Source organism: Nuphar pumila, chromosome 2 (assembly GCF_984573655.1).
Source record: "Nuphar pumila chromosome 2, dmNupPumi1.hap1.1, whole genome shotgun sequence".
In the NCBI taxonomy this organism is placed as follows: domain Eukaryota; kingdom Viridiplantae; phylum Streptophyta; class Magnoliopsida; order Nymphaeales; family Nymphaeaceae; genus Nuphar; species Nuphar pumila.
This window is the reverse complement of record NC_143250.1, coordinates 125,650,682-125,662,269: the sequence shown is the minus strand read 5'-3', so window position 1 is coordinate 125,662,269 and position 11,588 is coordinate 125,650,682. Positions and strand designations below refer to the sequence as shown.

The following is an 11,588-nucleotide window of genomic DNA, read 5'->3' as shown; positions in this document are numbered from 1 at the left end:
TTTTTATAAACAGGTTTACACCCAATTGGTTCGGGTTTCAAACAGGCCCAGCAAACCAGGATCGGCTGGGTCTAGTCTAGGCAGACCTTGGCCGGACCTGGCAGTGGACTGCCAGGCCTATCACAGGCCGACCCAAGGGCTGGACTGAGTCTGGCCAGTCCCTGCCAGCCCGGGTTAGCCGAGCCAACCCAACCGAACCCATCGACTGGGCCTTGCAGCTCATGCACAGACCCAACTCAAGCATGTGTGTGCTGTCAGGGCTGGACAGACCACCAAATAAATAAATAAATATATTTAAAACAAACAGCCCACTAGCATAATCTAGAAAAAATCTTTTTCAAAAACAAACTATACATGTATCATGCAAGGTTCCATAATGAAACACACTGTAAATATTCCCAAGATTGCACATACATGTGTTTACAAATTTAAGGCTCAAATATGCAGAGTTAAACATAGTCACATTCACATATGACGGTAAACAAATCAAATCATATGCATGGTTCCATAATGAAACACACTGTAAATATTCCCAAGATTGCACATACATGTGTTTACAAATTTAAGGCTCAAATATGCAGAGTTAAACATAGTCACATTCACATATGACTGTAAACAAATCAAATCATATGCACGTTCATAAGTCTAACAGGAACATCAAGCCATTGGTGTGTGCTTATTCTACAATGCATATGTATTCAATGTTTTCAACAAGCACATCATTACACACACACTTTTCTAAAAAAATTCATGCATACAACATGATTCCAACATATATTTTCATGCATATAAACCACCCATATCAAGATCCATCCATGGAAATCAACACCCATCAAAGCGATTTCTAAAAGAACCACTCTTACGTCAAATAAAATTATGTTATAACATGTACAAATTTTTTTTTCATGAAAAAGATGAAAGAACAACCAGAAATCAGTCATGGAAAAAGATTCATATATCATCCTCCATGCGTTTTTGAGGGATCAGCTATATAAACATTTTCCCATGGATTTCATCCAAGATATTGCATAAAATCGAACTGGCATTCGATTTCTCACTTATATTCAAAAGAGGATACCCGTACCTTTATAAAAATTGAAAAAAATATGAGAAACAATGGTGAAAAAGGGGCTTGATGGGTGGAGAAGAAGAGCCTTCTTCTTCATCCTTCTTCCTCTCTTTCTTCTCCTTCCCTTTTTCTCTCTTTCTCTCTCCTCTTTCCCTCTTTCTTTCTCTTTTCTTTCTTTTTTTTTCTATATAAATAGTGGAAGAGGGGGGTGACGCCCCCCTTCTTCACTCCACTCTAAGAGAGTTTCCAAAAAGGAACTCTCTCTCCATCTTGTTTCCAATTTTTTTTTTTGAAACTTTTTAAAGGTTGACTTTTTCACATTTGGTATTTTTTTTCTTTTTAGAACTTTTAAAACTCTCTCTTAACCTCTCTTGAGCAAGAATAAGGACTCTTTTAAGAAGTCCTACTCAGCCTTAAAATAAAAATTCAGAATTAATATAATTTATTTAATTAATTAATTATTATTTAAAACTTTCAAAAATAGCCAAATTAATCGAGAAGGCTGTCTAACCTTATTAAACCCCAAATTAAAGCTTTATATTGAATTTAAAGCTAGAAAAATATAGAGCTTGAATTTGGATCTGGATCCAAAATCTAAACTCATATCCAAAGCAAAAATGGATCAAGATCTGGATTAATTCCAGATTAAAGTATGTCTTAAATAAGATCCAAATCTATAATAATTTGGATCATATGCATTGGATCCAATCCAATCCAGCTTCGGATCCAGTTCGACAAACTGCTCAATTTGTAGAAAAATGTGATTTTCGGGCCAATCGAAGCTCGTATTTAGGAGTATCAAATTTCGCTAAAAAATAACTCGAATTTCGATCAAATTTTGCTTGAATTTAAAGGTCGAAATTAAAACTTTTTCCCACGCTTTGATTGGCTCGCCTCGACCTTGTCGATGAGACCTGAGTCAAGCTCAGCCTCAAAGACATCAGTCTAAAAATCAAGCCTCAAATGATTTTTCTCCCAAACTTAACCAATTTTTGACAAAATTTAAAATGAATAAATATCAAAATAAGAAATGTTACAACTTCAACCATTTTGTTTTATACCATAGTATATGATACAAAATATATTAATATATCTACTAATCACTGTTTAAGGAGCTTATATGAGACTGTTCATTTGCCTATTATTCATGTTTCACTTGTCAAGCCTATTCTACGAGTATAAACGAGTTCTTTACAAGTTGAACATGATCCAAGTCACAAGCAACTCGGTTTGTTTTCCAGCTCTACCATGTATATATCGGTCAAGTGAGATGTGAGGTGATGATTGAATACAAGCAAAGTAGTTATATATAATATGACTAGATCTGCCCTCACATTCAACCTCTTTTTTTCAACAGAGAAAGCTGGGGTTACCAGTTATACAACCATACCATTGGGATTCGAACCTTTAACATCCCAACACAAGGTGATGTTCACTAACTGCTCCTACCACACAAGTGGAGCCCCCGTTGGTTCGCATTCAACTTCTAGTATTGATAAACTTTAAACTTCCGTAGCCTACTTCAAGCACACAAAGTGTCCTTTTGAGAAAAGTGACTTGCTTAATATGGGCCCAAACCTCTTTTATATCTCAAGCTGTCCCAAGTCTGGCATGTGCCAAATCCATAGTTGAATCACCCACAGGGGCTCCAGTCATCCTGGTAAGAACCTAAAGCAAGCTGTAAATTTTATCAAGTTGAAGGGTCATTATGAGTTTGAAACCTTCAGGTTAAGGTCCCTTGTCAAAAGGCTAAAGCTGGGTTAATGGTTATAATGCATATCCGGTTACCTAATATTGTACTTAACAGTATCAATGGTTTGGGTTTTGTTCGGACCTAAGTGAAACCAGACCCAAACCTGACTTGAGATGATGATACCATGCCCAAACTCGGGTCTAATCGGACCCACCATTAGAGAAACCATCCATGGATCCTCTAAGGATTACATGAATCAGACCCGGACCATACCCAGTAAAATAATAAATTTTTTTTTATCATTTTTACATTAAAAAATTGTGAATCTTAATTGAAACTCGGGTGGGCTCGGGTCTGGTATGAAATTTCACAAACAATACCGGCTCCATATATTAATCGGAGCCTTCAGGTGGGACCTGGATTCTAATCGGGCCTTCTTTTTATCACCAAACCTTGACCCTATAGGGTTTGGTACAGGTCGGGTCTGGGTCAAATCCGACCCATTGATACCCCTAATTGTATTGGATTCATATCTTGATTTGGTTTTATGCCAAATTTGATTATATTTTTATAAGGCACTAAACTTGGCATATGAGTGTCTAAGAACATCTTTACTAACCAAAAATCCACTTTGAAGCTTGCAATAACTAAAGTGTGAAATATCATTTTTAAAATACTAAAAGTAACAACTAAAAAATCAGAAACGGATTTGGCTTGGATCGAATCAAGTTCCAATATCTCAATGCATTGTCGTTGGATCCAGATCCTCTTTACATTTGGATTCAGATTCGATTGCGGTTTCATATTCCACTGCAGCTCTGGATTGCTAAATTAACAAACAGAATCAGGTAACGGTTTGACAATATTTCAACACATCCCTTTTGGATTTGGATCTTTTTATATTTGGATTCCGAATCAGTTGTGATTTCATACTTGACTCCAAAGCTGAACCCGACTCTAGTTGAGCGATGTCTTTAGGCAGAATTGTTAATCGCTACATCACTTCGGCATGTACACTGACTTGGTGTAGACCCAAACCCGAGAACCCAAATGAGATAATCTAACAATATACAAGTAATTTACAAAAATCGGATCTGATGAAACCTGATCTGCTTATAGTTGACAGAAAATATCGATATCAGACACTCTGTCCAAACGGGGTCTCGCTAGGGTTTTTGAGGGGGGTGTACCTTATGACATAAGCGTAAAAAGATAATCCCCTCTCCTTCTTCTTTGGAGAGAGAGACAGAGAGAGAGGCTTCTCGTGCAGAGGCCATGGTGCACGTTAGCTTCTATAGGAATTGTAAGCTCTCTCTCTCTCTCTCTGATGTTGCTAGGGTTTAAGGTTTTCTGATCCAACAACGATTTCCAAAGAGATGTAGGGGTTTCAGTTTTCTCGTCTTCGATCTTTCTGAACTTCCAGAAACGATTCCACGAACAACAAGCATATCTCTCTCTCTCTCTCATAGTTCAGTGTTTTTTGCGTCATATTTTCATTACGGGAATTCCGTTGTTTGATCCCGTGAAGAGCGTCTCCCTTATCTCTGTTTTCACTTGTTCTATCGTTTTAGGGTCTCTGTTTTACCTGGCATTGGGTTTTCCACCTCATTTTTTGTAATGAAAATTTGTTGATGGATTTGCCTCTAGGCAACCAATGGGTCTTTTTGTTACTTTTTTGTGAAATTGACTTCATGTCTTTCTTAATCTTTTTCAGAACCTTCTATTGTTTTTTGGGTTTGATTTTATATGATCAATTTGTGGAAACCCTAATTTGTGGTCCTAATAGATGGGAAGACGTTCAAGAAGCCCCGGCGTCCCTACGAGAAGGAGCGTCTCGATGCAGAACTGAAGCTCGTTGGAGAGTACGGGCTCCGGTGCAAGAGGGAGCTTTGGAGGGTTCAGTATGCTCTCAGCCGCATCAGGAATGCTGCCAGGGAGCTCCTCACCCTTGATGAGAAGAATGAGCGTCGGATCTTTGAGGGAGATGCCCTGCTGCGGCGGATGAACCAGTATGGGCTTCTAGACGAGAGCCAGAACAAGCTTGATTATGTCCTGGCCCTCACTGTTGAGAACTTCCTTGAGCGCCGCCTCCAGACGCTTGTGTTCAAGTCAGGGATGGCCAAGTCGATCCACCACGCACGAGTGCTCATCAGACAGAGGCATATCAGGTAGAGAAAATCTTTATATTTGTTTGCCATTCGTGGTCATCTTGCTTTATATATTTTGTTTCCTGTGATTGAAGTGTGTGTGTAATGAGGTGGCTTTGATGGGTACGGTACATCATCAATTGAAATCTCTATTTGCTTTTAGGTGGGTAGAGTGTGTTATTATGGTCTGGTTATTCATGTATCATTAACAATAATAGTTTGTAACATGTATTGTGATTTTTATTTTTTGTTGCATGTGGTATAGATGATTAGGACTGCATTCTTTGAGCATTTTATAACATAAATAATGCAACAGAAATTATGTGATATTTAGCATATGAATAATGTAGTCGTGCAAGGATTCTTATGGAAACAGTTGAAGGGATTGTTTTTTATTATTCTTTCGAGAAGAAGGTCTCTGTTCTTTGTCACGAAGGTGATAGTGCTGAATGTGCTTGATCGTGTGCATATTCCAATCGGGTTGTGTTTTCTTTTTTCCCAATTGGACTCTGTTGAAGCTGAAATTCTTGACTATTAAGGTCCTGAAATTGGATAGTAGATGATCTTAGGTTTGTCTTAGAAATGCCAGGATTTTCAAATTCTCGCATATTTGGCTGTTAGTTCAAAGAATCTAGTCATTATGGCAAGGCCCAGATATTGAATCATTCCAATCACTGCAGTTATGGGCTGGGTTTGTGTTCCGGATTGGGATTCCAATATTCCATATAATCCAAGAAGGCCCTAATTTGTTATTCAAACCCAAATGTTTCTTTAATTCTTGTTCATCTATGTGTGTGTGTAAACAGCCGCACTGTTCTATCAATGATTCATGTGGGCCCTCTTCTGGCAATGATTCTATGTAGAGCCATGGCTATGTATTAAACCCATAATGTTTTCATGTTCAATGTGTTTGATCATGCCAGTGTTGTTAAAAACGCGCCTCAAGGCACAAAAAGCACGCCTAGCCTCGAGGCGAGGGCCTTTTTGCCTTGAGGCGCACTCAAAAAGCGCAAAACCATAAAGGTGTACTCCTCATGCGCCTTGAGGCGAGGTGCGCCTCATTAAAAAATCGGATGGCCCGGACCCGGGAAGGATCGAGAACCAGTGTCTTTAAAAGAGACACAGGCGCCTCGGGCGAGGGGCAAAAGCCCTCGCCCCTTCTCTCTCCACTTCGTCCCCCGCGACCGTTGTCGTCGGCCACCACCCGCCGCCGGTCATCGCCTCTTCCACCTTTTTCTTTCCTCTGCTGAGAAGGCGTCAGCGACCCGACGGCCACCACCGTCTTCTTTTCTCTGTTGCGAGGGCGCTAGCGACTCACCGCCACCGTCGTCCGTTCTGGCGACCTCGAACGACATCCACGACTTCGCCTTTGCTATGCGTTTTCCGGTGACAGGTAAACTCTCTTCTTTGCTTCTTCTTATTCGTGAGGGGTCGACCGACATGGGGGCAGAGCCCCCTGTCGTCGCCTCTCGTCGGCAGGGGTCCCCCCTGCCTTTCTCTCTTGGTTGACCGACAGGGGGCCGGAGCCCCTGTCGTCGCCTTTCGTGGACAGGGGTTTCCCCTCCTCTGCTTTTCTCTCTTGGTCGATCAACAAGGGGGCAAAGCTCCTGTCTCTTTCTTTTTTTGTAGGGGGCTTCGCCCCCTGTCGCTCAACTTGTCGTCAGGCAGGGGGCTCTGCACCCCCTGCCCCTTCTTGCTTTGCCGGCAGGGGGCTCCAACCCCCCTGCCATTTGCCTTGTCGACAGGGGGTTGGAGCTGGTTCTGCTTTAGTTCTGTTGATTGTGCTTTGTCTGTTGACGATTTTTGTAGTTTACTTGATTATGGTGCGAGTTCATTAACAGTTATGTTCTGTTTCTCCCTTTTTATCCTTTTCGTATGTAATATCTTTCTCTACTTTACGATTTTTGTAGTTTTTTTAAGTTTTAATTTTTTTTGGAGGCTTATGCTTTGCGCCTTGAGGCTTATGCCTCGCCTCAGATTTTGGTGGAGCGCCTCGCCTCCCCTCAACGCTTTTCACAACACTGGATCATGCATTTGGTGTATACCTTCTCTCAGGCACAAAGTTCGGAGATACCCGAATGCATATTTTGTTTAGGTACTTGGTATGTTGATCATCAATGTTCAAGAACTTGTTTACCTTAAATGAAATAGTCTAGTTCCTAACAGAAGTAGATTGCGCCGGCAAAAAGCAGAATAATGTTCTGGCCTCCAAGCCCAAATTCATCTGTCCCAGGGACTTAAGAGTACTCCTTTAAAGAGGACATTGCTTTAAACCAGTGGTTGCTTTGAGTGTGACACATTTTGAGAGATGGATTGTGGCTGGTGACCATAATGATCAAGGTTGTATGGTATCGTAATTCGAATCGGTCAGGCCAAAAGTTAGATACATATCTTATCTTAAAAAATTGTAAAGTTTTAATAATTTTTTTAAATTTTCAAAAAAATAAAGAAAAAAAATCATAACACATGAAACGATGATTAATATCACAAAATACAACCATAAAATCACGTATGAAGCATTTATGTTTCTATGAGCTGCATAAGACATCTTCAAACAATGATGAATTGTATAAGACAAAACTATAATATTACATATCAAAACAATTATGTGCTATGAATGACATGCATAAGACATTAAATAATCATGATAATATGCTATGTCACATGGACTCTTCTATAGGGTCTCGACCTATGTCACACGGACTCGGCTAGGGAGGTGTCGCACCCGAGTCGACACGCCCCGACACAGGTGCGGACACGGGTGCGGCTTCAGACTCAGCCTGGACTCGGTCAACGCCGAGTCAGACTCGGTCAACGAGTCGAGGCCGAGTCCGTCCACATTTTGGACTCGGTCAACTTTGACCGAGTCCAAAAATGTCTATTGAAAAAACTAAAAAAATGATTTTTTTTATATAAAAAGAGACAGTGCACAGTGCTGTGCCTGTTTACAGTGCCTGTTTACAGTGCACAGTGCCTGTGCCAGTGCACAGTGCTGTGCCTGTGCACAGTGAACAGTGCTGTGACTGTGCACTTTTTAAATAAAATAAAATAAAATAAAATCTTTTTTAAAAAATAAAATAAAATTATATATATATATATATATATATATATATATATATATATATATATATATATATATATATATATATATATATATATATATATAGCCGAGTCCCCGTGTCCAAAAATTTTAAAATTGCGCCGCACCCGCACCCGCACCCATATGACATAGGTCTCGACACTCGCATCAATGCGACGCCACGCAGGTGTAGGTGCAGCACCTATGTCACACGGACTCTTCTAACAGGGCATAACACCTGCGTCGCACCCGCACCTAGGCGGGTGCGACACTTGGACACAACTTCCTTTGTGTTAGGTGAAGTCAACCACATTGAGGTCCATTTCTATCCAAAAGTAGATTCTGTTAACCCTAATCAAGTCCATTTTTTATCTATATTATATATAAATACATAAATGCATAGACATACACAGTGTTAACTTAAAACTGTTAAAAATTATATATATACATATATATATATACCCTCCCCACACCCAAGTTTTTTTAAAGTGCCGCATCTCGCACCCACACCCGCACCTATGTGACATAGTGCGGCACCGGGTGTGGTCAACCTATACTCAGGGTTATAAATGTTTAGAAATGAACTCGGTCAACTATTATAGAGTCCATTTCTGTCTAAGTAAAAAAAACATGAACAAAATTGTGTTTTTCTTTTACCGGGGTAGGGGGGTAGGTTAGGGTACAATTGTGTAACCCCTCCTTCTCCTCCTATTCCTACGACAGCAGCAACGACACCGGATCTCCTCCTCTTTCGACAACAACGACACCCAATTATGCCTCTCTCTCCTCCTCTCCTCTTCCACCTCCTCTCTTTCTTTTTCTTCTTCTTCCTTCTCTTCCTCTCTCCACTGCCTCCTCTTCTCTCTCTTCTTCTTCCTTCTCCAACTCTTCCTCTCTTTTCTTCTTCCTTCTACTCCTTCCACTTTCCCCCCTCTTTGCCGCAAGGGCCGAACCCAAGGTTGGGTTCGGCAGAACCAGAACCCAGGGTTGCTGGATTTGGCTCTGCATAACCCAGTCTTGGGTTTGACAAAACTTGAACCCATACCTGGCTTCAGAAGAACCTAACCCAGGCCGAACCCAAGTTTGGGTTCAGCAAAACTGAACCGAGGCTTGTTCGGTTCAGAGCTGAACCCTGCATTGTTGAACCCAGGCTTGGGTTCGGCCTTGCTGAACCCAGACTTGGGTTTAGCAGAACTGAACCCATGCTTGTTGGGTTCAGAGTTTAACCCAAGCCTGGGTTCGGCAAAATCTTAACCCAGGCCTGCGCCTGCTTCTTTTGTTAGTATAATTTGCTTCTTTTTTGTTTGAATTGTCCACTTCTTTTCTCCTTGACTTGTTTGATTATTATGCAATATGCCGGACTTGACTTGTACTTCGTAGTTAATTTGATTTATTGCATCAATTGATGATATAATAATTGTTTTATGATATGATATTATTTTTATTTCATTAGTAATGATAAATTAAATCTGTTAAAATGTATATATATATATATATATATATATATATATATATATATACCCTCCCCACACCCAAGTTTTTTTAAAGTGCCGCATCGCCTTACCCTTACCCTTACCCGCACCTATGTGACATAGATGATATGCTATAAATGGCAATTTCACAAGAAACAATTTTAGGCTAATAGGTCACAAGATTCATAATTACATAAACAAAAAAAGTGTTTTTTAATGCTTAAAAATTTTACATAACTATTTTTTTTAAAATTTCAAACAAAAATGAATTAGATAGCGTCAATCATTGAGTATCATCAACATCATCTTTTTTTGGAAAAAATCTCTCTAAATCACTTTTAATCTTTGTAGGGATGCACATGAACTAGCACCAAGGGGCCTTAAATGTTTTCGAAAAAATGAAATAAATGCATTTAAACTGCATTTATAGATATCTTAAGATACACCCCGTATTGTAGTGTATTGTAAGATACAGGGGCGTATCTTAAGATACGGGAGTGTATCGTAAACATTGATATTTAGTGAAACTACTCTTAATTCTCACTTGTAATCTTAATTAAGAAAGAATATAACATTCTTTTAAAAGTTTCCATGACCGACTGCACATTGACTGGCCTCTGGTTGGTAAAGTCCTTGAGATCCCTCCTGCCCACTGGGGTCAACCTTGCAGCAAGGGATGCCACCTGTGGGTTGTGATGTCCCGTCAACTTGGTGGCATTCGCAAGTCGCCTCTACCAGATAAGCAGATATAAGTAGAGATTAGTTAGGCAATGTTGAAGTTATAGAGATTTGTCCCATCCTAAGCGCAACCATCTACATCATTCATGTGCCTGAACTTAGCTGGTTTCCAGTTTTATGGATTGGATAGTATCCTAAAAGGAGAACATTGTATGAATGTAATTTATCGCTTAACTTATTCATTGTCCTGTTTGTCAGGGTTGGTAGGCAGGTGGTGAACATTCCATCTTTTCTAGTGCGTGTGGATTCACAGAAACACATAGACTTCTCGCTGACAAGCCCACTAGGCGGAGGACGCCCTGGCCGTGTCAAGCGAAAGAATCTCAAGGCTGCATCCAAGAAGGCTGCTGGTGGGGATGGTGACGAAGAGGATGAGGATTGAGTTGCGGTTGAGTTTAGTTTCTTTTTTTGTTTTTCATTTTTCTTCTGCTTATTATAATAGCGTTTTTTAGCCTGAACTGAAGCTCCTTTGCCCATGTTTTCCCTTATCTATGCTTCCTGCCTGTTTGGTTATACTGCGAGGACCTTTTGTTGATTTTTTGTTTTTTTTCCCTTTAACATCTTTTTTCACTGCCATATGATATGCTGGATTTTCATGGTAGTGAATTTGAACTTGAAGATTTGGTACTTGGTGTTGACTGTTCTCTATCGCTGACAGCTGAGGTTAAGTTATGATTGGTTTCACTGCTTAATATTAGTTCTGTAGAGCTCAATCATCATAAGACAGACAAATGGTGTGCAAGAAAAATGGATAGAAATAGTAGCAGGTGCCGTTTCCAATTATGTTCCTGAATTTTAAAATTTTGAATTGATGTTAACCATGAATGTCTTAAAGGCCATACATGACATGTATTACTTAAAATGACCATTGTTTCTGTGCGTTACTGAAAGTCTGTGTCCCAATTGGATTGTGCTCTTCGATTGACTTGAGTTTTTCCAATTTCCGAGCATTTCTGGTCTTTTCCGAGCGTTTCTGGTCTTGGTTTGACATGAAGTAGTACAGGGTTGTCCCAAGTGATAACTTGGGTTAGCTTCGTCACCTCCATCTTTAGCCGATCTTGATGAGTTTTGATGGTTTTGTACAGCAATGCAATTGGTCATTCAAAATTTGGAAAATGACCTATGGACAAAAATGCCCTATAATTTATTAAATGTCATTTTTTTAATGCTTTTGCCTCTCACAAGTGTTAATTTTTGATATTCTCTCGTCATGGCATTAAAATAATACACCCACGAAACTTGTCAACAAAATTTCCTTTGAGATTACGATTATCTAAAAAAGATTGTGAAATTTTAAACAATTTGCGAAACTTGTGATGAGTTTTGCATGATCATCTATGAAAAATATAAAATTTATGAAAGTTTGATAATTATAAAATTGCATACCAGT

The 11,588-nt window shown here is 39.7% G+C and overlaps 1 protein-coding gene across 1 annotated transcript; it reads left to right on the top strand.

The window, feature by feature from the left end:
- Positions 1-3,924: 3,924 nt before the first annotated feature.
- LOC149847026 (small ribosomal subunit protein uS4y) lies at positions 3,925-10,816 on the top strand. Its single transcript, XM_089996752.1, has 3 exons — positions 3,925-4,065; positions 4,549-4,930; positions 10,397-10,816. The coding sequence occupies exons 1-3, from the start codon at positions 4,038-4,040 to the stop codon at positions 10,578-10,580; spliced, it is 594 nt and encodes a 197-aa protein (XP_089852878.1). The 5' UTR covers positions 3,925-4,037; the 3' UTR covers positions 10,581-10,816.
- Positions 10,817-11,588: the final 772 nt, after the last annotated feature.